At 42.1% G+C, this 27,805-nt stretch overlaps 1 protein-coding gene across 1 annotated transcript; it reads right to left on the reverse strand.

Moving 5' to 3' along the window:
* Positions 1 to 255: 255 nt before the first annotated feature.
* On the reverse strand, positions 256 to 27,805 carry LNX2 (ligand of numb-protein X 2). The gene is made up of 9 exons (XM_009867492.1): positions 27,405 to 27,805; positions 17,998 to 18,236; positions 16,721 to 16,920; positions 11,488 to 11,859; positions 9,837 to 9,983; positions 7,463 to 7,640; positions 5,426 to 5,657; positions 3,481 to 3,639; positions 256 to 630 (listed from the first exon to the last, which is right to left on the reverse strand). Exons 1-9 carry the CDS (start codon positions 27,803 to 27,805, stop codon positions 495 to 497), a joined length of 2,064 nt encoding a protein of 687 aa, XP_009865794.1. The 3' UTR covers positions 256 to 494.

The raw sequence follows: 27,805 nt of genomic DNA on the forward strand, positions 1-27,805 counted from the left end.
AAAATAGAAAGGCTTACAAAATGAAGAGACGTACCTTTGGAAACGGATTTTGATTCATAGCAGCAGACAGATGTGCCCTTGCGGTACTGACGCACGTTCTCTTTGCAGGGAAGAAGGAAGGGGCACATGGCTATTACGTTTATATATCACATATCACTTGAGGGCTGTGCAGAGAAACCCAAAGAACCACTAAGTTCCTCTGCCGAGTCTCAAAGCCTGACGGGGAAAGCTCAACGACAGCCGTGGGAGTTTCTTTGTGAGCTCGTGTATATTTGCATTTGTGTCAGCGATGGATATAACAGACAGAAATGGCTATTTCAGGATGGAAAGATATATAGAGTAAGTCTGAGAGGCCCGTAAGGAAAAAAAAAGAAAATACAGCAGTTTTGGCCCTGCTTATAACCAGCTGTATCAATAGGAAAAAGAAGACAGAGGTGATTTTTGTGCTAGCTCTCTAGAAAAAGACGCTGCTTGAACCGAAAAGATTCACAAATCTATATGAGGCTTCCAGGCCAGCAAATCACGGTTAAAGTTACTTTGTTCCTCTGCTCCTTCAGCATGGGAACGAGTGCAGAATGGCTCATTCCAACCGTGGACAGTCCGTTTACAGCAACAATCATATCACCGCACCTAAAGAAACACAAGAAGAAAAAAAAACCAAAACCAAACTATGACTACAGCTCTGCAGTAACGAGTACACCCCCTCCCCCCCAACAAACAGCACTTCATTGCTGAGGTGACAGATTCTCATCAGGTTGGAAGTGCAGCTAAAAAAACCAAAGGGGTTCAATTTTAAGTCTGCTTTACTGCTGAAACTCATCTTGGAAATTTCCAAATCACTGGATTTCAATTCTAGTACAAGGATAGTTCCACATTAAGAGCTGGTCTGTAAGGAAATGTGAAAAGAGAGAGTTGGGAAGATCTAATGGACTCAAGAGAAGACAATGAGATAGCATGTGCATGACAGAAACACTTCTCTTTGTTTGTGTGGATTATAACACATTTACCCAAACATGCCTTTACTGTAGGAGGTGTAAGTAAAGATACTTATGGTTACTAACCACGCTCCAACCCAGAACTCTATATTAAATGGCTTATGATTTTGTCAGATGCAACCATTTGGCTTGAAGTCTCCCTCAGCAGACGGTTCATCTGAGAAGCTGCAGCATCTCTGTGTTTCGAAGCAGCGAACAGAAATTTGGGAAGGTGCTGTTTGCCAGCCTTGAGAAAACTGACCTTGAAGGGTTAAGTTTCAGTTTTTAGGAGCTTGAGAGAAACTTCAAAAAAACACCTAAGTTCTTCCTATGTTGTGCACAACTCATCTCCAGGCATCTCTTCCCTGCGACTTGAGTGTGTGTTTGGCATCCCCCCGAGCAGTCGAACATGATTCTCAAGACCAAACAGGACTTTTCCTTAAAGTGAACCTCCCAACTACTGGAAGCACCAAAAGGGATGGCAAAAGGACGCTCTCTTGAGCTCTCCTGTGCCCTCCATTAGGGTGGAGCAGAAGAAGAAGAGGCAGTGTGACCAACCTCAGTCAAAAGTGTGTTGAAAAGCACTTCTCTGCCTGAACCCCATCACCCAAACCACAACGTTACAGGTCACTCAGCGGGGTCTCACTCACTCGGCCTTTCTGCTGAAGTCATGTCACCTCCTATAAAATCACACCAGGCAGATTATACAGGCAGTACTGTCCTAACTGTTGAACTGGGATTGTCTTCCTTCCTCTCTAGCCAAACAAAATTTTTAAATAATTTAAACAAAATAGCTTCAAAAATGTCTGCCTCAGGATAACTCATGGTGCAGGGTCTAGGGATCCCTTGTTCATGGCCCATTTTTAAGTCCATATTCTCAGTGAGACAGTACATTTGAGCAGAGGGTACTGTATCACAGTATCACATGAAAGCATCTTTTCCATTCCTTACAAGGGATAAGTGTGACCACAATCACTCTTCCCCTCTTCTTAGGAATGATGCTTGAATTTCCATTTGTGTGAAGGCTTGTAGTTATTAATCCCCCAATCTGAAATTATTTACTTTGGGTTGAAATGAAATCTTTCATTGAATCCAAACTGTTTCATAGCTGGCCAAAAAAAAATAAATCTAATTTTATGTTCAGCCAAGCTATTTTTTCATTTATTTATTTAGTCATTGAACTGAAAAATCAATTACTGGCAAGAGTCTAGGCATAAGTGCATTTTTTCTTAAATTACGTGTAAGTAAATCTACATGTAAAAATCATGCCATAAAACTTCAAGTTGTGTATTCATTACTGCCACCTTCACAAAAATCAGTTTATGAATAAGAGAACCTTTAATAGGAATTGTAACTCCTTGTTCTGAACTAATCCTACACAAGGCTAAGATGCATATACACATATTAAACCTCAGGGTTGCATCCAAACGTAACATGTAAGTAGAATTGCATAATCTTTAAGGTCAGAGGGGTACTCAGGAGGTCTCTAGCCCCACATTCTGCTGAAAGCATGGTCAGCCGTAAGAGCTGACCAAGGTGCCTGGGGCTTTATCCAGTTGGGTCTCAGAAACCGCCAAGGACAGGGAATAAGCAACCTCGCGCCACTCCTGACCATCCTCGTGGGGAAAGTGTTTCTCCTCACAACCAGTCTCAATCTCTTTTGTTCAACGTGTGCCTGCTGTCCCTCTTCCTCTTGCCCTGCACCACTGTGAAGAGCCTGGGCTCCGTTTCCTCAATAATCTCTTTGCAGGCACTGGAAGAGGCTGTTGGGTGTCCCCAAAGATATCTCAGCTCCAGGCTGAGCAAGCCCAGCTCCCCGAGCCTCTCCTTTTAGGGCAGGCACTCCAAGTCTCTCCATCTCAGTGGCCTCTGCTGAACTTGCCTCATTTATCAGTGTTTTTCCTGCCAGCTAATGACTTTCAGCCCACCGACACGGGGACTTGGTTCCTTAGCAGCCTTTCCAGAGGTACTGACTTTTTTATCTACTTTTTTTTTCCTTTCTATTAAAGCAGCAGCACCTATCTTCAGTATCAGAGTCTGCAGAAACAACAATATGAAAGCAACGGCTACATGAAAGGATAAAGCAGTTTTCCCCACTTTATGGAAGTAAGTTCTGATTTTTCAGTTGTTCTCTAGGAAGACAAAAAACGTTAGGCACTAGCCAGTTCTGCACATATACATTTTGCAAGGTCTCTTGGCCTAAAGAAGCGTCCAACAGGGAGATGTAGACAACAGGTGACATCAGCACTGCGGCAGGGGAGAAGGATGAGAGATGGCAAAGGTGCAGCACAAGCACCACCTCGGACAGACACCTTTTCCCTGGCAAAAACCCCCCTCACTTCCCTGCATCACGTTCATCAGGGAGGCAAAACACTACTGGGCTGCATGATCCCCCCCAGCACAAGATGCCACAGTGTATTTCCTGAAGCAATTAATTGCACCAGCATGTAACTATTTAAAAGTGATGACGGTGACAATTATTACTACTGCTATTGTTTTCACTTACTTTAATCTCCCATCAAAGTACGCAGGAGTTCCAAGAACAATTGTTTTAATGAAGAAAGGCTGGTTCGTGTGGTTCTCCTCGTAGCCACCGACAATGCTGAAGCCCCAGCTCCCTAAATTGCTCCGCCGCAGGACTACGTCATGGCAGCTATGTAGGCAGCTGTGGAATGGAAGCACAAAACAGCAAGAGAAAAAGCTCTGTACACCACATATAGATATTTCTATACCAGGCACACCACCTGCTCTCTCATCATTACCACTGTGCCAACCACAGATGAGAAGGCGAAGGATGGTGATTAGACTCCTGCTCCCAGAGTAATTTTGCCATATTCAAACCAATTATCAAAAAAATCACCCCACAATCCTGAGACAGGGAAGTGTTTCAAAAGAAATAATGCGGTACGAGAATAATTACTTAAACACACTTAACTCAGTAAACTGACAGTAACAGAACGGCATTTTAGGGATTTCACAGGTGGCAAGAATGTGGGTGGAAAATGGATACCTGATGTGTTTGGTTTGCAAATCAAAAATTCGGTGCCTTTTTCTTCCACCCCCAGTCAGTTTAGGCTTCTTCTACTTTACTGAGAGATCTAAAAAGCCATGCATCTTCTTCGCTACCTCTGAACTGATGCATCATCAGTAGCGAAAATATAAATGATTAACCATTTTATTACACAGAATGTAAATAATTCAAATAATGATTCACTAACTGTACTGGTATATGTTATCACTTCCAGTGAAAATGAAGTTAGCGATGACTGTAATTAAAAAAACCCCAAAACAATAAACAACCCACAACACAGAAATTAACTTTTGGGTTAAAAAAATGCCAAGTTTTATACTGGTGTACAACATTCCTTTCACAAATAACAGCACAATGCATAGCATCACTTTAGGAGCCACAGATGGGCATCTCTAGTATATAAGCCATAAAGCACTGCCAAAGCATGGAAAGGAAGCACATTTACCAAAACTGAGAGCAGTTTATTGAGATTAGGTGACCCATTAATACTTGAAGGTAAAAGAAATCGGAAACCAGAAATCAGAAAAAGCATGAAAACCTTGAAGGGGTAATGCACAGTTCCGTTATCTTCAACTGCAATTCTGCTACCAATAGGCCCAGTTCTTGTCAGGGATTTTTGCTTTAACTACAGACCTGAGACTGGTAACTCTACCAGAAGGAGACGATTTAACCTGCGCATCCCTCAGTGAAATTAATAACACTCTTCACTGCAGTGGGAGCTCTTCTTGATAGCAAGCAATGCTGGAACAAGCTTATAGCTGTAGCCACAAGAGAGTAAAAAACAGACGAGTAGAAATGAAACGCGGTGATGTCCAGCAGGCTGCAGATTAGTCGAGGGGAACTCACCTCCTGCAAATCTCCAAGAGTTTTTGTGTCTGGCAGAGATGGTAGTGGGTTCTTGAAAAACATAAATAAATGGGGATTTGCAACTACAGGCTCATACGTGTGCAAGAGACCCGTGTCAAGAGTCTGTCAGAACAGCAAGTCTGATCCAATTATTGTAAAATCACCTATTTGGTCACCTAAATTTAGGCAGCAGATTAGCAGAGACACACATGGGTATAAAATTTGTGGGTTTATTAATAATTTCTCTGGTTTCAGATATTCCATGGAAAGTTACCATACAGGTAAACAATAGAAAAGATGATGTGTTCAGTGAGAAGAATCTGCAAAGGTAGTTACTATGGTTTGTGGAGAGATAAACCAAGTGCATTCATTTTTCAGTTTCCTAAGGAAGCACTGCTGGTGTTCACAGTTTGCTTTATAAGCACACTGCCCACCTAGTGTATCTGAGATGGTCAGTCAGGCAGAAACAAGGCAGAAAACAGACCTGTTGCAACTAATAAGGTCTCTGCTTTCGTATCTCTCTTGGACTTAGCTTAAAACAGGTGACAAATTACTTTATCAATTAATTCCGTACCTTGGAAGTCCCAGCCACATGACCCACGACGGTGACCAGCTGGCATCGTACTCATTTTCACTGATGGTACTCAATTGGTCTTCGTTAACCTGGGGCTGTTCTTCTACAATCTGGACTTCGAGGGCTTTCAGGGCAACTACAGAAGAGGCCGCACTAGCTTTCAGCATGGCCACTGCCTCGCTGTGACTTAGGTTTGTCAAATCGATGCCATTGATGTTCAGCAGCACATCACCTGTTCAAAGGCACAAGTCAGAACACACCAGCCCATCAGAGTCGTTCCTACTGATAGCACCTCCTGTGCTAGGGTTTCATTTAATCCTGTATTTTTTTGGAGCTGAAACAGGCTGAAGTGACAACCTGGGAACATGAACAGCTCTGAAGCCTTACACTGCCGATTTGAAATACTAACATACTGAACTGCTGAGCTGGATCGGTATCTTTTATTTCCACATAACATATCAAATGCTGTGGCTTCCACGGTGTATTGCCCTGAAAATCTAAGATAGCAATTACCGAAGCACCTCACTGTCTCAGCTGCAACTGCTACTGCAGATATCACTACACAACCGTTTCCACTGGTGGATCTCGGGTCCAGCCTAACTTTAAAAGGGAAGCAAGAATGATGGAAATAACAACCCTGGCACCACAAAGTAAACAACTCTTGTAGATAAGTGAGGCTCCATCAAGTATTTTAAGTCTTCTACTTTTCCTAACTTATTACTAGGGAGAATGAAATGGAATTCAAAAATTACTGGAAAGTGTGGTACAAACACAAGACCATTAGAAGACGGATAGAATGAGAGAGAACGAGAGAAAGAATGAACTAACATCTCTACAAAGATAATCTGGAAAGAGTCAAAGCCACAAAAAAAACTGCCAGAATTTTTATTTTATTTCAGAACATTTTTTAAAAGCCTCAGGATGAAAATAAGGATGTTATTTACTGTCCAAGCAGTGAATGTCTTGTCTTTTACACAATGACTCACTTACTGAAGAAAGCCAGAAAAAACAAAGCGAAAGTGCAAACACCTGGATCACATTTGGAGCAAGACTCGTTTTTCAAAAGCTTTTTCCTCCCAGGGAAAGCTAAAGTTGAGGTGCAGCTTAACTCAAAACTACTTTTGTTGCTGCTGTGGCTACTTTAATGTTACACAATAAAAGAGCAATAGTGATCCTTCTACCAAGCATGTTTTTCATAGTAGTACAGAAAAAGAAAGCATACCCGTTGGCATGTGGGTGTAAAATCTCCCTCTCTCAGAAGCGTATGAGGATGCTCCCACACTGTTCTTTTTAAATTTGCAATTTGTGAAGTTTTTTGGTTTTTTTTTCCCCTAAATTTCTTCCCTGAACTCTGAATCACAGAGATCCCATAGGCAGTCTTTGTTTCACATACAGCACAGTATGTTTTAATCATGAAATGTTTTGCTGTCGATTAGGCAGGTCTCCCTTCACCCACACCCAGCCTAACCTCCAGCTCCTGGTTCCCTTCTGCAAAGCTGAGGAACACGAATGGGTGCTGTGGTACCCCTAAAGACCAACAAACCCAAACAGTCCCAAAGGATAAGACACAGCTCAGGAACCAGGGTCTACACTGACAAAGCTTTGGGTGCAAGCACGGGTGAGCCGCAGCCTGTCATCATAGCATCTCTGCTTCTCATGTATTACACCGAGCAGCAGAGATTCCTCAGGCAGAGATGGGGCCCAGCCCATCAAATTAAATATAAAATCATGCACTACAGTACAAAGCAAAGCACCAGACTCTCAGCTCAGGGGATTACCATCAGCTTTCATGAATTTAACCAGACATTTCCTGGTACTACCTGCTTCATCTGCTATCATCCTCTAAACATCCCTTTCCTAGAAAAGGTGAAAGTGCAATACTAAATACTCTATTTCCATTATTTAAAGGTGAAGAAAGAAGCATCCACCAGTGCTTCCCCCCCTGAAAAGACTTTTTGGCACCACCTGCCTCCAGAGCACCTACTCATCAAACAGCACCCAGAGGCCACCTGTGCCACCGGGAAAGCCAAGCCCCACCTCGTTTAATCCTGCCGTCTCTTGCCAAACACCCGTGGGGCTGTACACTTGTCACGAAGATGGGCAGTTCGCCACTTTTGCTGCCTCTGCCTCCTGCCACCGTCATTCCCAGAGATTCATGTGGCTCTTTTTTCACAGTAATGTGCTTTTCTTGGCATGTAACACACTGGGAGAGATCCTGTTTGACAAGGATAAATAACATTGTTAAAACTTGAAAAAAAAAAACCAACATCAAACCCCAGAACAAAACACAACTAAATACACCTCAAAGCTATACTTTGGCACTTTAACAGAACATTTTAAAAGGACTAAGTAGTGTAAATCAGCTTTCACTGGATTTCCTCCAGGTTGCAAAAAACCACCGCAAAAAGCCACTCATGTAGATACTTAAATCTAGACAGAAAGTTTACAAAGGCCCGTCTTGAAAATCTCACTCCAGTTTTTCTTAGCATCCACATTGGAACAGGCTAAATTTTAGGACTGCACCACAAAACCAGGTGGTCAAAAGTGTGGACACAAACTAAATCTTTTGATGTCTTTGTGAACATCAGCATTATTTCACTTGTCAGTAGAATGAGGCCCAGAACTACAAAGAAGCTCCGAAGAAATTAAAACACCTGTGTTTTCATGGTGACAAAGAGAGACTATTTAAAGCTCTTACACCTCATGTTTTCTTTTGCAGCAGGTATGTAGAATTTCCCAGAGCACAAAGGAATTAAGGCCGATCAATGCTAGTCTGGTAAGGGGTGGCTTGTGCCCCAGTGATTACAAGAGACTCAAACTTGAAGCAAGAAGAGATCCTGTATTTCATTTTCTAACACATCAGTTATAAACTTTAGTCCATATTTAGTTTTGGCCCATCAAAAGGATCTAGACCTGAATTAAAGTATATTTTATTTGCTGAAGCCCTTCCTCTTCAGGATATTTTAATGAAACATTCAAACCACTGCACATACGCCTGCAGCAGCACTTAAATAAACAAATAAATGATTTTTCCAACTACAAATACTTATTTATTCTCCTGCCTTCTCTTGAAAAATTGGATTTCCAGTGCCACATGCTCCTTCTGACTTGCTCTGCTCCTTGCACATACATGTTAATCACGGATGTGGTGATACTTATACATGCTATACCTCATAAAGACAGCTCCTTAAGTCTTCAGGTTATAGGACTAACTGGCTGGTGTTATGCAATTATAATGATATTTTCTAAGTCACAAGACTTCTAAGACAACTGCAGGCTAGTGAAAGAGAGGCAAAGATAAATGGTATAAACCATGTGAAATGTCCACTTGTAGTTACATGGAACTTTCCACTTTGAAGGTGCTCACGGATCGTATTGATACGTGAGGGAAATCAGCTCAGGTGACAGATCAACTTCGGAACTGCGATATGAACACAACCATGTTGGCAGATGGAAAGTGGGTTCAAAGTCTGATGTAGATGAGCTAATCGTGCTAATGAGCTAATGATGCAGATGGTCTAATGTGTTGACAAGTACCAACAGCCACTAACTGCATTCAGGAGCCTCATCTTTGTCCCTCAGGATTCACAGACTCATAGAACGGCTTGAGTTGGAAGAGACCTTAAAGATCATCTAGTTCCAACCCCCCTGCCATGGGCAGAGACACGTCCTGCTAGACCAGGTTGCCCCATCCAACCTGGCCTTGAACACTTCCAGAGAAGGAGCCTCCACCACCTCTCTGGGCAACCCATTCCAGGGTCTCACCACCCTCATAGTAAAGAACTTCTTCCTAATGTCTAATCTGAATCTACCCTGCTCTAGTTTAAAAACATTGCCCCTTGTCACCACATGCCCTTATAGAAAGCCCCTCCCTAGCTTTCTGGTAGGCCCGTTTCAGGTACTGGAAGGCTGCTATAAGGTCTCCCTGCACCCTTCTCTTCTCCAGGCTGAAAATAAGCTTCCTAAAGCCTCACTTGTTCTTTTCTTAAATTACCCAAACTTTTAGAAGAAAATATTATCAACTCATGTAAATCCTCCCAACAGAAGTGTGATGTTAAACAGGGACGCCAACAGAGCAGACAGCAGGAAAGGTAGTTTAGTTGACAGAGTCAACATACAATTATTTCACAAAATCAACTTCTCACCAGTGAGAAGCCATATTTTTCTAACTACAAGAATATCTGAAGCACAGACTTTATTTCTGCAGATCTTCCAGATAATTCGACACTAGCTTTATGAAAGTCTCTTCATTATGCCTTTCTCTGCCTGCTTGACCCCGCAGAACTCATCAGTCTTCCAATGAGCACTGCAAAGAAGATATAACCCTTTTTTCCAAGCTTGCCTTACTACACACTTAGACCATCATTAGACTAAAATTGTATTTATGCCTTTTAGAAAGAGAAACACCAACCTTGTGTGAGTTGGGTCTGCTGTGAAAGAGCTGCTGGGTCTGATGTTGGTGTGAGCTGCTGTTGTGATTCCCCGTGTCTCGGATAATACTGACCGTCTGCGACTTCAGGGGTCTAGAGATGATCAAATTCACTCTCTCTCCACTAGCCTGTGGAATATATAACAAAAAAGTCACAAAGTCGATAGGATATTGATTATTAACAGGGGGTGAGGAAAGCGTAGGATGAAATATGAAATTAGATGACGGCAGAATTTGCCTTCCAGTTCCCGGAGGTGCCACACACTGCTTAGATTGCATGGTCCCTTGCTTGCTTCTTGCTGCAATTTCCCCAAGAATGGAGGGGATATTGCCACTCCTCCTCTGCCTCTGATGTTACACTTCAGCTGGAAATCCTTCACCAAAAGGACTGTTTCTCACTTGGTGGTACAAAGCTTCAAACATTAAAAATCACCTGGTTCCATTTCCAGCCTCTGTGAACTTCTGCAACGTGTAGCAATAAAAGAAAAATGCCAATGTGATGGCTCCAGGGTCTGCAGATTTTTGTTAAAAGCTCTAAACACCTCTGGTAATTCCCAAACAGACTTTCAAGAAAGATATCATATATATGAGCAGACCATCAGTTTCAAGAGTTTGGGGAATATTGGGAGACTCAGTTACCAGATGTTAGATGAAATATCAGCCCTTTCTATTGCAACAAAACTACACTTCAATAGATAAAAGTTACCCAGCATAAAATTCTGACCATTTCGCTGTATCCAAAACCTGGGAAATTGAAATCACAAATTCCAGAATCATTGTTGTTTTCCTTTAACTGCAAAGGAAGCTCCTGAAATGATTTCTGAAACAAATATTTACTTTTCATTTGCATCAGAGTGGTGCTGGGTTAAGCAAAGTTGACTGCAATAGACTGAAAGAACCTACTACTGGTCCAATTTTCCTAAAAACAGAGCGATTTCCACCAACATCCCAACAGCAGGACACAGCAACGGGCTCCAGCTGTTTCCGTACAGACTGGGAGAAAGCCATGCAGCAAAGGTTTTCCTGCTGGAACAGGGAAGGGTCATATGTCACACTGCATCAACCTTTGGGTAATATTTGTGTCCAGAGCAGAGCCTGACTTTGGGAATAGCCCTTTCTCAAACAGTTGGAAAACGAGTTTTGCAGCACCGACTCACGGAAGACCTGTTTTTCCCTTCCCAGCTGCTGCCTCTGTTGCCTCTACAAAGTCTAACAAATCACTTTCCTGCTTTAACCCCGATTCCACGTGCAGGCAAATCAATACAAAACAAAGCTCACTTTTATAGAGCTGAGAGATTACTACTACAGTACATACATAAATACAGTAAAAATCTTCTTTTTCCTACTAACTGATAGGCTACATGGTACTCTCCTCGCACACATGAGCAGTCTTCTAACCATCACCAAGGAAGACTAATGGACTTTTCACTTCTGAGGAGGTACAGTCCATCTGCTGGGTGTCAAAGAAGCCCCTGTTTTGCACTGTTATTACCAGGACATAAATCACAGTAAACTGCATTGCTGCAAGCTTTTACGTGTTACTCAAGTGCTTCTGTCCGGGACAGACTCTACCCTAGGCTTTGCCCAAGAAATAAAAGTTGAGCTAAGGACTGATGGAGGGAATGCAAATTACCTGTATAACCTGAGCAGCAAGTTCGGGTGTCCCGTGCTTCAGGTCATGTCCATTAATTGCGAGTACACGGTCGTTGCTGCAGAGCCTGCCGTCTTGAGCAGCCAAACCCCCTTCCAAAAGGTCGAGAATAAAAACTCCTGGCTCGTCCGTTCTGCGTACGAGCTTAATGCCGAGCTGCTCACTGGAGTCACGTTTGTGCAGCGTGACTTGGAAGCTGTCCTCGCGCAGGGAGCCGCTGGGCTCCGGGTGGTTGCGCGTGCGGCTGCCGAAACGCCTCTCCCTCAGCACAGTGAGGTGCAGCACCGAGCACGGCTGGGAAAGCACCGCCCGAGCGTGGTTGTGAGACACGTTGCTTATGTCGAAGCTATTGACCTGCAAAAGATGACAGCAGAATGGTATTTTCACGTTTTTGGTCGTTGCTGGTTCCAGACTAAATTCAGAGCTCGCTGCAAAACCAACTTCGGAGCAACCCATGTATCTGACCTTACCAGGCTTCCTCTCTCTCATCCTTCCACCCTCTCCTGCATACCCACTTTGGCTGTCAATCTACACATCGATTTTTAAGTTGGAAAAGACCCTTAAGATCATCGAGTCCAACCATTAATCCAACAATGTCAAGTCTCAGAGACCTTGACAGGCTGGAGAGGTGGGCCCAGGCCAACCTCATGAAGTTCAACAAGATCAAGTGCAAGGTCCTCCAGCTGGGTCGGGGCAATCCCAAGCACCGATACAGGCTGGGCAGTGATTGGCTTGAGAGCAGCCCTGAAGAAGAGGACTTGGGGGTACTGGTGGACAAGAAGCTCAGCATGAGCCGTCAGTGTGCACTTGGAGCCCAGAAAGCCAATCGTGTCCTCAGCTGCATCAAGAGATGTCTGGCCAGCAGGTTGAGGGAGGTTTCTCCCCCTCTACTCCACTCTCGTGAGACCCCACCTGGAGTACTGTGTCCAGTTCTGGAGCCCACAGCACAAGAAAGATATGGATGTGCTGGAACGTGTCCAGAGAAGGGGCACGAGGATGATCAGAGGGCTGGAGCACCCCTCCTACGAAGACAGACTGAGAGAGTTGGGGTTGTTCAGTCTGCAGAAAAGAAGGCTCCAAGGAGACCTTATTGTGGCCTTCCAGTATCTCAAGGGGGCTACAAGAAAGCTGGGGAGGGACTTTTTAGGATGTCGGGTAGTGATAGGACTAGAAGGAATGGATTAAAACTAGAGATGGATCGGTTTAGATTGGACGTTAGGAAGAAGTTCTTCCCCATGAGGGTGGTGAGACCCTGGCACAGGTTGCCCAGAGAGGGGGTGGAAGCCCCATCCCTGGAAGTTTTTAAGGCCAGGCTGGATGGGGCTCTGAGCAGCCTGATCTAGTGGGGGATGTCCCTGCCCATGGCAGGGGGGTTGGAACTAGGTGATCTTTAAGGTCCCTTCCAACCCTGACAATTCTATGATTCTATGATTCTAAGTCCACCACTAAACCATGTCCCTAGGCACCTCTTTTGAATACCTCCAGGATGGTGACTCAACCACTTTCCTGGGCAGCCTGTTCCAATGCTTAACCACAACACCACGCCTGACTCTCAAACCTCTGTGATGTCACAAAATCACGGAATTGCCCAGATTGGAAAAGGCCTTTAAGATCATCGAGTCCAATCATTAACCTAATACTGACAGCTCTTAAATATCTTCAGGAAAGGGGACTCCACCACTTCCCTGGGCAACCTGCTCCAACATCCTTTTGGTGAGGAAATTTTTCTCTGGGACTCGATGATCCCAAGGGTCTTTTCCAACCTGAATTGTTCCATGATTCTACGATCTAAACCTCTCCTGGTTAACTGCAGGCTTTTTCCCCCAAAGGTGACCACATCTCTTTAACAATGAAAACCCCCTTTCATCAGAGTCCAGGGTTCTTGTTCGCCTGGTCCTCCTCACTTGTCTTCCTTGGATCTTTACACTGTTTGCTCTCCAGGACAAGAACTTTGCATGTGCTTTCAGCATCAAGTCTAGCATCACTCAGAACTACAGAATAATAGCTGTAAAAAAAAGAATATATCCAAATATCTGTGATGTGAAAAATTAAAAAAAAACCTTGAAATCCAGAATAATTAGATTTGTTCATCAAGACAGTAGAAAAAAAGGTGGCTGTACTAGTTCTCAAGTCTTAACGTGAATTTAGGAGATGTTCCACTAACTTCATCTAGGTCACAGGTTCCAACTTATAACTCGTATCACTCAAAATTCGTTGTAAATTTAAAACAGATTAAACTTTCCATCTCTGTAAACAAGAATTGTGTTTGTTATGTGGCCCGCTGATACAAAGATCAGTAATCTTCAGTCACTTCTTGCACTATAAAGTTAAGACCAAAATTGACGGTGCAAGTGAGATTTGGCAGAAAACAGAAGCACCATGAAAAATAGCACAAAAGCTGTATTTGCCTTGTGCTGTAAGAAAGGGTTCAAAGTTAACACTAAAACATCATCCTTAGTGTGTACTACTGTGCCCTGATGGCAGAACCTCTGCCCCATAATTTCAGCAGACAGAAACTAACATCAAATGGACCATAGTGACCTGCCTTACTTAAGCCTTTTAATGGTCCCCTTTGAAGCCCAAGTAAGCAAATACATAAACTTGCAGCTTCTCATAATGTATAGAGAAAGGACTGAGAAATCTATGTATGACGGCTGCCACATTTACATCACAAATCTGAGCTGAGGGTCTCCAAGCGGTCAATGCCAAACAATTTGGCCATGATGGTTTCAGTACGGTGAATCACAGAATGTTTTGGGGTGGAAGGGACCTTTAAAGGTCATCTAGTCCAGTCCTCTGCCATGCACATCTTCACCTAGATCAGGTTGCTCAGAGCCCCATCCAACCTGAAACAGAATGTTTCCACGGATGGGGCTTCTACCACCTTGCTGGGCAACCTGTGCCAGTGTTTCACCACCCTCATTGTAAAATATTTATTCCTTACATCTAGTCCAAATCCAAAAGAGTTTAAAACCATTATCCCTTGCCCCATATCAAGGGGTAGCTGCAACGGCAGCTGCTCCGTCAGCGAAGCGGGAATTCTCTCTCCCTGAGTCGCCTCCAGCCCAACACCCAGGACAAAGCCGCAGTCGCTCCCGGCAGCACTGGGAGCTCTGACACCGAACCACGGCCGCGTCCTGGTCTGCTGCTGCCTCGAGACAGCCTATAACCTTGGGCAGAGGGAAAAGGAGGCATAGCTAGGAGAAATAACATTTAGAGCTGCCACCAGCAAAACCCTCTAGGGCTCATCCGTCAGAGCCCTTAAATTAAATCTAGTTTTATTTTTAGCTGTCGTGAGCTAAAGTAAATACATAAAATATGGAGGGATTTAAAGGGCACAGGAGAATATATGCAATAAAATGTAATTCTTCTTTCTACAAGGCAGTTGACAATTTCAGAATAAACCAGCCTTAGCGTTTCTTGGGAAAAGAGATTCTCATTAGGACATGTTTTACATGAATTACACTCACAGTCCAGCACAAAAAAGGGACTTTGCAGAGCGCTTTGAAAATGTTAGGCACCTATCTATACCTTGCAGACAACATCTGCTTTTATGTAGCTGTTACTAAACACTGTTCCCTCAGATCTTAAAAGCGTAATACTTCTTGTCTGACTGGGCAAGAAAATGCTGAGTTTCACCTCGCAGTCCTTCCTGGTTCCTTTTAGTCCTTTACTCCTCACAAAAGCCTTTGAAGGCATTTTCAGAAATACCCGATCGAAGCGTACACGCTGAGCTGCACCTAACCCTGTACTTAATTACAGCTGGCAGAGACTGAGCCTGGTCATTTTCATACAACAGCTCAGCACCTGCACAGGTGAATTCAAAGCAATAAAGATATTGTATCTTCTTTTACCTCCTCTACTTCCCCCTCTGCGCAACAGGAGGACCCTCATAGACACCCTCCTAGTATCCAACAGCCCCCGTACCAGCATGCTGATCGGGAAGAGTCTCTGCGGCTTATAAATCCTATTTATAGTCAATTTATTGCCACTTACAGCTCTGGTAACTATAATAGACACCTGCCCAACCAGCACGGATTTTCAAAGCCTCACTGGAGCTCAAGCTCTGGCAACCAAGGAGAGCCCTTGAGTATCGAAATAAATGAGGCAGCATTCAGTCAGTGTCTGTGACTGCTTGTTAAAAAGGCAACATTTCAGAAAACTCTTGGGTTGCTTTCTAGGCTAGCCACTATGCTAACACTCCAAGAGAGGAAAAAGGCACGTTTCTCAAAAGGCACCTTTATTTTCTGATGTGCAAACTAATTTAATTCCAAGGGTAACTACAGTATTTAAGCTATTTCTGTCAGCTGGATTTCAAAAAAGTGAAATGAAAAAGGCTGATACTAATTTTGGATTGATCTTAGGCCACCAAGATCAAAAGTAAACATTGTTACTGAAGTCATTTTGAAATGATCGTGATATACTTGCTTCAGGTGGAATGATTAAAAATGGAAAAAAGCTGGAGGACTGTCCTGTTTATGTACAACCTAGTTACTGCCATTTTAAGAGTTCTATAACAACCCCTTCTCCAACACAAAATTAAAAATCCCAAATTAATATAACTTCATCTTTTTACACTGTCTGTGGCTAATTATTTAAAACTACAGCAAAAACCCACTTGATCATAATAATCTTAAATTTTAAATGTTTGTTTGCTTTTTAAAAAACATGTTTAGAGCACCTTACTTCACATCATGCCAGTAAAGAATATCACCGACTTTTACACATACTAAAAGATGCACATCAACTGCCTAGGCTATAGGAAAGTAACAGTGAAGCTAGAGTAAAGTAACAGTTTAGTTGAAGTCAGCTTTATAATCCATAAATTGCTTTTTACATAGGACAGATTATGCCAGCTTGCTAGCCAGAAGTAACCCTAGGTTCAGAAAGCAGGCATAAAGTTGAAATAAGGACCAAGTCCCACAATATTGAAAAGCAGAAGAAATAAACTCATATTTTAAATGCTAATAAGAGATGCTTAGGAGGAAATATAATTCCATGAACTGGCCTGACAAACAACATAAAGCATGATAGCCAAAAGCACTAGAACAACAGGCTCAGCTCTGAATATTGATTTGCCTTCCAACCGATAATTGCAAAGCTAACATTTACACAATATAGTCTGACAAGGAAAATCTCCCATCTCGTTTAACAGGCAGTTCTGTGAGGAGTGAATGGAAAGCAAGCACACAGAATACATAATTAGGCTCCATACTTGAAGTATTTGGTCTCCAGCAAGCAGTCTTCCATCTCTGGCAATGATCCCATCTCGGTAAACCTCCTGAATGACAATGTTGATCAAAGGCGTTTCATTGCCACCCACTATGCTAATTCCTAATTCGATATAAGGATTGGACCGATGAATTTCAATAGTAGTGATCTCTCCTTCAGGCAAGGTAGGTGGCTGTTGATTTGCTGCCAATTATTTTATAAAAAGAAAAATGGTTAATATCCTTTATATCTCATTCACTTGCAGTAAAGCAAATCACCCAAGGCCAACACAGACAGACCACAGGACAACGGTTTAACAAGAAAACGAAACAACTGCAATTGCATTAGTTCCAGTACTCCTTACAACACCTAGCTGGTTAGAAACAGCTCCCTGATGACTTAGTAGCATCCATGCTTCCTGAAATGGGGTCATTTGGACTTGGAAAAGGATATTCTGAATCCTTTGGATCCTGTTCTTTGTAATAAAATCCCACACACTTCATTTCCAATTGGGTCACTCGTGTGTTCACATTTGGTGACGAAGGTAAAAATGTTATTTTGGGGTTTGCCCCACAGCGGTCACACCTCTTCATCTGCTGGTCTCACAAATGCACCAGGAGCTGCCACTGAGTTACCAGGACAAGAGAAGAAGCTTGTTTCTGAAGCAAACATGAAGACAACTAAAAAGGAAAATGGGGGGATGCTAAAGCATGGCAAATACAGAGAAGAAAGGGGACAGGACCACCTTCCTCTGTGGTAAGGTTCAGCGCTTCTTCTCTAAAATCCCAGATTCTAGAGACACTACTGCTCATTTGGCGCAGATGGATGCAGAAGTTACTCTGCTGCCTTTTCATTCGAGGAGGACAGCACTCTGCGGGGGGTGGGAAGGGCTGCTGGTCTGGGTTGAGAGGAGGGAGGAAGAGTGGAAAAGAAATCTCACCTTAGAAAACAACTTTTGTAATTTTACAGAAAATACACTCCTTGTATCTCACTGAGGCCAGTGCTGCTAGTGGATTAACATGAACTACTGTACCATGATACGGTACACGATGATACAGCACCACGATATCTAGTACCTCCTCCAGATATTCCCTCCCTTCCTAACTGTGACCTTATCCCAGTTGTATACTTGCACATAATCGAAACCCACTAGTACTTCTCCAGGAAAAAAAAAGGCAGAAAATGAAGACGTGCATTCACAGTTGGCAAGAGACAAGCTCTGACACCACAAATGTTTCCACATCTGAGAAAAGAGACTTGAGAAGATAAGTGATGACATACTGTCTGCTACTGTGTTCTCCTCGAAAGGCGGATTGTCGATGCCGGGCTCGTCTGTCCATGCAGGGAGGGCGGGTGAGCTGAAGTTCTGCTCGGCTGGCGCTATTCCCTGATCTGCATCTGAAGATAAACTGCTGGGCTGCTCCATCCCACCGGGAACGGTCTCGCCCTCCGCTTCTGCTTGCAGCTTGCTTGTTTTCCTTCTCTCCAGAGCAACCCTTCGATGAGAAGCCCCAGGACACCTGAGAAGACAACGTTTATACCATGCTTCAAGCTTGCAGCAAAGTTTGCGGCACAAAATGACCAAGCGCTCCATCAAACTAAATCAGTTTTCTTCAAAGTCAGAGGAGTAAACTAATCATAAAAATTATTGTGCACATTGGATTTTAAGGCAAAAGTATGTTTTAGTGGCAAGAACCCCAAAACAATACTGCCTTCTACACTAAACTTCTACTACGTAGCTTTTTGGCCATGATCTAAACATGCTGTAACATCTTCTGAACATGGACTTACTCTGTTATGTACATTGCAGTTTCTGGAACACAACCTTGCTGAAAAGATTAAGCAGGACTGGTATAAAATTCCACAGAAGTCCCATTCAAAGACTCACTGAAGCAATCTCCTTTTCTCCTCAGTAAGCCACAAGGAGGAAACATCATATTTTCCTGGGGTCATTTGGAGGAGGAAAGAGATGAAAATTTTACCTAAACTGCAATCTAAGTGTTAAAATACTGAAAAAAAAAATTATGTTTGCCTAAGTTTGCATGAAAAGTTTAGCAAAAGTAACAGATTTACTCATCATCTCCTCTTGAATCAGTAGAAGGCATTTCATCCTCCTCCCTGTGTTCCCTTTTCTTCCTGACTTCCCACAGGAGGTGCCATTTTTTGTTTTCTCTCATGTAACAATGCTCCATCAGCTTCTGGTGCTTTTCACTATAAACTCATTTTTGTGAGTTCCCATTATTTTTAATGCAATATATTTTTTTGCTTGTGCTTAAAATCCTACAATAGCTTGGTGCAATGAAGAGCTGCAATGCTGCAAATTCACGAAAAGCCTTCATTTATTGAACAGTCTTATGTGTAGATAATTGGATATGGACATCAATTTTGCCAGTGTCTGACATGTCACTTCTTACAGTATTTGATGTCCTTCTTAAAGTTCCTGTTTCTGGAGCTGCTGACCATCTAAAGATGCTTGTATTGTAGCAGTGTCAGAAAAAAGGAACCACGTTCTTTAAAGGACTCCCTGTTTGGGAACTTGACAGATTGTTATAACAAAAGAAGTAGTTATTTATTTTTGCAACAGGAGAAGAAATGTGTTAACAGAGTAAAAGACAGAAAAAGTCTAATGATGTCCTAACTTGTTAAAACAGAATGTTTTGTGAATCACAGTTCTGTTCTGACATTCTGTGAAGTGAATTAGATAATTACTTGGTTAGACTATTTCGGCGTGAGTGATTTTGAAGAAATTTTAACATGGCTATTCAGCTCCAAAAAATGTTGATAAAGACATCTCTATAGCTTTTGCAATCCCTAGCAGTGTTATATATAAAGATATATATATCAATCATTATATATATTAATGATATACATGTGTAGAAGAATAGCATAAGATAACCCAAATGTGCTGTGAAACATGCATATAAATACATAACTTAGAGAAAGTTCACATTATGAAATGACACATTTAAGAAATAATTTCTTGGGGCTTTCCCCAAGGCAACTTGCTGGTCATCTTGTCCTTCAAAGTTAAGAAAGTGCAAGCATAAAAGAGGAAAAGGAAAAGGACTTGAAAGGTTTTGCTTTGTGAAAAGATTTCTCTGATTTTAATGACAGAACACAATCCTACTTCTTGGATTCACCCAGGTAACATTTACTACATAAAAATCACTGGCACAGTGGGACTGATCAGCTAAGAAATCAGGCCAGTCTCAACTTATTCTGGCGACCAGAGACATACAGTTACAGGTGAAACTCAGTAGGAATTTTTTATCATTGACCATTTCTCAATGAAAACCCCGAACCAAAAATCCTAAGAGGCCAAGAAAAGGAGAGATGCAATCCTTTATCTCAATGTTTCTAAAATATTTTATAACTTGATGGGTTAGCCTCACACTCCCCCAAATCTTACCACTGGCAATAGGGAAAACCAAAATAAACAAACAAAAAAAAACCCCAAAACCCCCAAATGAAAACAAAACAAACAGAGAACCAATCTCCAACATCACTTAGTCCTTGCAGCAACATGGCAAGGGGTAAACGCTCTTGCAGAGGAAACCTCTTGCCTACTGGGAGCTCTCCCACACTGATTGGCAAGAGTTAAGGACAAAGCCAGTCCAACCGGGGTGTCCTTGCTGTCCCTGAACTGCTCTGCTGCGGAAGCATCGATTTTTCAGCAAAGAGGTGCATGAACAGCTCAAAGCTGGCACTGTCAGAGGACAACCCCACTGAGCTTGGACAGCAGGGTCCAGCCTTACTGGGCAACTTCTGTCAACCAGACAGAAGGTATCTTCTAAATTCCATAGGCATCTTCTACCAAAACACTCTGCTATTAACTTGGACTCAGCCATCTCATGAGGCCTGTGGTCCCAAAGGACCTGGTGTAGATAGCAACGCACACCTTGGAAATTTTTTTATTTTTTACTGTATCAAACCAGGACAGAACAAAAATCATTCCTGAAGTGTCCTATTTCTGTCAAAGCCTTTCAAACCACAGCCAGGTTCTCCTCCATCCTCCTTCACAGAGCACATTCCCCCACTGTTACCTGGCAGCTGATGAAAGTCGTCGTGCCAAATATAAATAGATTTGTGATTTATTTTTGCCAATGGTATTTAATTATCATTTCAAAGGCTAATATCAAGAAATGTAAACAGCCTCCTGAGCACACCTACTCAGCGCAGCAGAATCCCTTTGTGCAGCACTCTACGAGGCAAAAAAAGGAAAAACCCCAGATTGTCCCCAAATTAACCAGCAATTGTAACAGACTATGACTTTCAGCTTGGTATAGTGCAACTGTATTTCCAGGACACATTGTCTGGTGGAGGCATTAATTAATGGAATGCCAGCTCCTAGGTCTTTAAACACAGCATGCTACCTACCAAGCAGCAAAGCCCAATACTGGTATTCAAGCACATTCATAAGGAGATTTTTCATTTCCACTTGGAACATAAAGAGATTTTTATTGGCAGTAGGAATGTATCATTCACAAACAGCAAAACCATACAGTAGTTATAACAGTTAACAAGCATCAATAAATCTCTGAAGGTGCACACTTTCACTAATACTGTTTTTGTCAAATACCTGGGATAAAGAGCATTTTGGACTAAATCTTGTAACAAGTTAGGTACATAAATGGGCATCCTGGGATCAAAACAAGCATTGAAGCTTGGATTCCTGTACCCATTAAAACATTCTCATACAACAAATTGCATAAATAAGGGCTGAAATGAGACTGAAATGTGTCTTACAGAAACAGCATTTTGCATCTACAAAGCCAGAATGTGTCAGCTAGGAATGAGAAGAAAGGCAGGAATGTGGTTTAGAATTTCCAGAAATTTAATTTGTTTCAAGAAACAAGCTCAAGCTTCTTCTTTCAAGAAGCTCAAGAGTAGAGATACTGAAACAACCAGCTAGAGCAAATGAGTGATGTTCTTCATTGGGAAACTCAAGGGGAAGTTGTTCTGTTGATGTAAAATGAGCTTCTGGTTATATTCATCATCATCAACTCCCTCCTCTCCTCCCTTCAGCACTAGCTTTTGCTGAATTCTGGATGGTGACAAAGCACAGCTTTTACCTTCAGCTTCTCTTAATCCATACCAGACAGAGAAGAAAAGTGAGTTTTTCTGGTTTTCTGTTTTGTTTTGTTTCTTACAGCCAAGTCTTCTGGGTTTCTCATTTAAAAGCTGACTTCTTGGAACACTAGCAGCAATTTTTCTCTGCAGATAAAAAGAGCTTTCATACAAAATTAAGATGTAGTTTACAGCATATTCTGTGGAATAACAGTAGGGGCTCGAAAAACACATTTGCTCACTGACGACTGAAAAGAAAGATTTCATTGTAACTTACGCCATCAGCTTCTGCCCAGTCTAGAGGATTCGATAAAAGCAAACATGCCAAATAGCCTCAAACCAGTTGCACTAAATCGTTTTCCAAGCAGGAACTGAATTTAAGCAAAGACTGCAGGGAAGCAACCCAAATGCCTTTGCTATTGCTCATAAAACTTTGCCAGCAAAGCGACCTTAAAGCAGTAATTCTGGCAAGATTTACAGCTGCAATTCAGAGTAAAATACGGTGCTTCTTTGGAAAGTTAAGTGTTTGGGTCTTGTTTATTCTTTTGCCAGCAAAATAAAGATGAAAAAAGAAAAAAAAAAAAAGAAAGAAAAGGAGGCATTAGGAGTTATCTAGGTTTGGGAATCAGGAAAGATTCAGGAAAAAGAAAAAAAGAGTGGGTATGTTCCACGTTTCTGTCCCACACTCAACAATCTGAGCAACCTACAAGGAGCCAGGTGGCTCCAGAAGAGAAAACCAACCATAAAGACCCTTCACCTTCCCAGCAACGGAAAGAGTCTGATAGGCACGGAGAAGCTCTGAATCCGTGGCCTATCCACGTTCTCAGGTGTACGAACCGATCTGCCAAAAGAGGGTTAAATCCTACATATCCTCTTCACCTCTCCTGGTGCTACCAAAAGCAGGAGAGGGACAGTGCTTGCAGCTAACACGGGGCCAGGTGGGAAGGACAGGACTCAGCAGCACTACCACAAACACCAAAATAACTTGGATTGCCAAGACTTTGAAAGACAAAATTCTGAATCTATACAGCTGATTTTCCAAGAGTTTTGGTTACTCTAAATCCATATACTGAAACACAGTGAATAGTTCAATGACTTGTTCAATTCCAGAAAATACAATCCTATATAAAATTCAAACTTAACTTGATAAAAAATTGGCTTGGATGTTGGCCCCAGCATTAAAATATTTGGAAAAATACTTCCATCTAAAATGATAACTTCAACTACTACAGGAGAATATATGAGGGGAAAAGTGAAGCCCAAATCTGAAGCAATACATAAACACAATACCTAACACTCTTATTAAAAAGCTGCACAAATTTCTGAGTATGTTTCTGTAGAATGGAGTTTTTCCTGGTCTGGATAAGAAGTCACTGAATTAAAATCATACACAGAAAAGATTGGTACTTTTTTGACAGATTTCCATCTGATAAATTTAGCTTTGATATTTAGAAGAGGAATTGACACCTACTTTACTAAACGTTAACAAATTTTCTATACCGAGTGACTGAGAAAAACAGTAAAATTCAACATTGCTCATATATTCTTTTGTTTAAATCAGATTATGTGCATTCTATTTAACTTTGAAAACCACAGTTCCCAAGTGAATGTGATAAAACCGAAAGATAAACCAAGAATATTTTCTTTATGCAACAAGATATCATAGAGTGCAGTTAGTGGACACGAAGTAATCACAACTGTGCCTTGTGCCTCTCATCTCCTTGCTGGAGCAGCTTGCACAAACCTTAAACTCTGAGGTGTCTTGTGGATACGATGACATTTTCTTCCAGCTTCTATGCTCAGATGGAGCCGATTAAAACAACACTGGAAAACCTGAGTGTGAGTGTTTTAAAGACAGTGAAAACTAACTAACAATGTGGCATTTCCTAGAAGTACAAACTAGCTCATATAAGGCTTCTTGAGACTGGTTTATATTAATCTATGCTGAAAATTATAATACTGATTTTTGTATTTCTTTCCTACATGTAATGATCAGTAGTAGAGTTTTACCAGACTCACTAATCCTTATAAAATAAAACTATGCAGTTGCTGCCACCTTTTATGTCAGCAATGATAATTTACTGGTGTTCAGATGTTTGCAAATAAACTTAATTGAAAACTATAAATCACCGCATACTCAAAATGCGTATCGGCATCCCAAGACAACAGAAGGAATTGAAAATGAGCAGCCTTCTGCAACTGAAAGCTTTTTTGCAGTCGACAAACAGGAAAAGCTAGTGACTCAGCTCACTTGGATTTCATAATAACCTTGTGCATCAGCTAAATGAATATTTCATATATATATATCTAAAGAGAGCATACATAGTGTTCCATGTACAAACAAATTACGTGGCCTTTTTGTAAACAGCTCTAATATCATTCAAAGAGATGTCAACCATGGAAAATGGACTAAAGAGGTGATGGATACGACAGTGGGAAACCATAAGATGAATCAAATTTGTCACAGGAGCCTTGCTAGCATTTTGCCTTTCATTAAAGTCAAATCAGTTTAATATTAGGATTATAAATCGAAGAAACACTCAGATCTCCTCACCAACACCAAGTCACCATATAGATCAGAAATTACTGGCCTGGAAGGAACAAGCAGGAGCCTAAGCCTACATGAAAACCACATGGAGAAATAAAAAAAGGAAAAAAAGAGAGAAATGTTTGTCATTATTCCCCCTGCCTTCCTGACATGGACACTGCACATGTGTACACCCACGCTGTGGGTACAACCAACAAAGCCCTGGCACCTCCAGGATCACCAGTCTGTAGGGTTCCTGCATGTCCTGCGCGTATCCTCCCAGGCTCTGAATCCTGGAAGCCTTCAGGATGTGGGGAAGAAGGCACGCTGGAAACACACACGTGAACAAGCTGTTTCCAAGGCAGGTGGTGGCTGCCCTCTTCCCCTTCTCAGTGGAGCACCCGTCTACATGCACATCCACACCACGCTGGACTCCTAAACAACCTGCTCTGCATCTTGACCCTTCACCTGAAGGTGGACTCCAAGAGTCTCCAGATGAACAAAGACCCACGTCCACACCGCTGCGCCTGACTCAAACAATCTCCTCTGCAACGTCACAAAATCACAAAATTGCCCAGATTGGAAAAGATCCTTAAGACCATTGAGTCCCATCCTTAACCTAACACTGACAACTCTTAAATACCTCCAGGAAAGGGGACTCCACCACTGTCCTGGGCAACCTGTTGATAACCCTTGATAACCCTTTCAGTAGAGAAATTCTTCCCAATATCCAACTTAAATTTCCCTTGGCTTAACTTGAGGCCATTTCCTCTTGTCCTATCACTTGTTGAACAGACCAATCTCCACCTTGCTACAACCTCCTGTCAGGTAGCTGTACAGAGCAACAAGGTTTCCCTTCAGCCTCCTTTTCTACAGGTGAAACCACCTCAGTTCTCTCAGCTGCTCCTCATAAGACACCTTTCACCCGAAGATGGTCTCTAAAAGCCTCCAAATGGACAAAGACTGAGACTTGAAAACAAGTTCACGAGGTAGATCCACACACTTCTCAAACAAACTCTGCCATCCAGGTGGCCATCAGTGTCTCTGGACCAGACTGAGGGCAGGCAGAGGAGGCACACAGCTAATACCACCCTCCTTTTGGGGAGGGAGACAGGAAAGAAAACTTCTCTGCATTCTGCCACAGCCACCACTGCCTCTCCCTCCGGGCCCAAGGTTTTCAACAACAATGTGGAGGGCTCTTTGCCCAAAGAACCAGCACAGGTAAGACTACCAAAGCGTGAAACACCCTCATGAACTGGGCAACTGCTGGAGTTTGTGCAGGCTGGTTTAAAATATAAAGAGGGGGAAAAAAAAGTATCAAACTGACAGAAACCAAAGCAAGCAAGAACAAAGCCCATGATGAAGTCATGGAAATGAAAAGATCTCAGTTCATGCAGTGACTGAGAGCAGCAGAGTTAGGACTCGTACCTATTGAATTATATTTCCCTACTGCCTTTTGTCTCTGTACAATCGATACGCACAATGCTTAATTCTTCTAGGTCTGATGCTTTTTTTTGCAGGGGCAGTTACATACTTTTCTGAAACCTCTCTCTGCAAAATGAACGTAGGTTTTCAAATAGCACCGAGCTGCACACAGGAATATTTTCTGGTAGCAGATAGAATTCACCTGAACTGGATCCTTTGAAGTCAGATGCATTTCCTTTGAATACATAATATCCTTCTCTATGTAATTCTTCGCTATATTCCTGTAATAATTTCTTAAATCTCTAAAGTTAGTTGGTACAGATATGATTAATATTTTTTTAGCCCTGACTCATTAATTCCACTACATTTTAGCTTTAACATAAATGGTATGCCCAAGTTTTTGTTTATGACTCATATAATGAAATAGCTAATGATTAAAAAACCTTCTGTTTATTTACTGAAAATATTGTCCAACCTTTGAAGAGAAGTCAGATGCACCCCTCAAAACAAGTTTAACATTTTTTCCATTAGAAAAATGCTATTGCTTTACAGAAAAGAATGAAGCATCTTCATGTAGCAGGGTTCCACATACACAGTACAGAGACAATTCATTTGCTGGAAGAACAAAGTGTGCTAGTTTGCCCAGTATGAAGTATCATTCTATCTGAATTTGATAATCATACCATCACAGAGTACCAGGTTAGAAGGGACTGCAAAGATCATCTGGTCCATGCTTATAATAATCTTATTTCTCTCTAACATGGCCTCCATTCAATATTTAAGTATTTAGGGTATTTAAGTATTTAGGGTAGGACAGCCTAAAGCAGAACAATAAAAACAGTCCTAAACATTTAGGTGCAGGTAATATCGAGGCGTATCTCTCTGATACATGATAACTCTCGAAAGCTTCACCAAAACTTCCCACTGGTGTGAAGTGATGAGTTTCTACCAAACTAAGAGGGTGTTGGAAGCTCGAAGCAATCAAAACAAATAAACAAACAAATCTTAGAAACTACATTATGCTTGCACAACACACCATCAACCGTTGCAGTAAGCAGATTTTATTTTTTTTTTAAAGCAGAGAAAAATGGTTCTTGCAGGTGTCTTGAGGGATTCCTTGTCCACCTGCCTACCTCAGCAGAATCAGTTCTTTCCTAACTGTTCCTGACAGAGGTTGGGTAAGCATGTTCATAAACACTTGTGAAAGCGGGAAATATACAACCACCAACCAAGCGATCTATGCCAGTGCCGGACTATTATAAAGCTTTTATTCCTAAAAATCTCCTTTGTGTCTACTGCACTATTTCCCTTCTCTTTGCAGACAGAGCTCGCATATTTCTCATTTTCCCCCTTCCTTGGTCTCTTCTTCCCTACCATAAACAACGCCCATTTTGTTGAACTTTTTCTGCTAAATCATATTTTTGAGACATCTAACGAATCATGTCATTCTCCCCATGACTCTCTCCCAAGTATTCTTCACTATTGTAAAGTCCAAAAGGGGATCCAGTGCTCTAGTCGTGCACAGTTAGAGTGACCATTTCCTATGGTCTTCTACTGTGAATTTAAAACTCATCACCAATCCTCTCCCCTCTCCAGCCCCTAATTTCTACTGCTACACAAACTGGCCGACCAACATGGAATAGGCAACTCAGGCATCTGCACCACTCACCTGTTTTTGAGATGTGCTGCCAGGTCACATCGTTGCATGACTTCCTGACACACTGAAGAGAAGGGGCACAAAACAAATAGCTTGTCTAATAGTTTATGAACGAGAATGCTGGATTTTTTGCAGAGTTGAAAATGGAGTCTTTTTCGATCCAGCGGGCAGAAATCCTTCTCCTGCAGAAAGTTCCTTAGGCACTTGTAGCAGAAAGTGTGTCCACAGGGAGTGTCCAATGGCTGCAACAAGGGCTGAAGGCAAATGTGGCAGACCAAGTCATCGTCCACTTCGTTCTGGTAGTTGTAGAGGTGGTTCTCCCTTGTCCAGTGCTGCTGGCCACACTCGAAGCACAGAGGGTTCAAGGAGGCATTCTGTTCTACCAAAGCCATGTCATCACCCGTAGTCCCCAT

The sequence above is a fragment of the Apaloderma vittatum genome, unplaced genomic scaffold (assembly GCF_000703405.1).
Source record: "Apaloderma vittatum isolate BGI_N311 unplaced genomic scaffold, ASM70340v1 scaffold11124, whole genome shotgun sequence".
Taxonomy (NCBI): Eukaryota; Metazoa; Chordata; class Aves; order Trogoniformes; family Trogonidae; genus Apaloderma; species Apaloderma vittatum.

Bases quoted from the DNA above. Each gene is read 5' to 3' on its own strand.
- LNX2 (XM_009867492.1), bottom strand. From the start codon at position 27,805: ATGGGGACTACGGGTGATGACATGGCTTTGGTAGAACAGAATGCCTCC. The intron at 16,921-17,997 runs GTATGTCATCAC...AATAATTGGCAG, and splicing joins GGAGAACACAGTAGCAGACA to CAAATCAACAGCCACCTACC. The intron at 5,658-7,462 runs GTGGGGCTTGGC...GCCTTTGAACAG, and splicing joins AGACGGCAGGATTAAACGAG to GTGATGTGCTGCTGAACATC.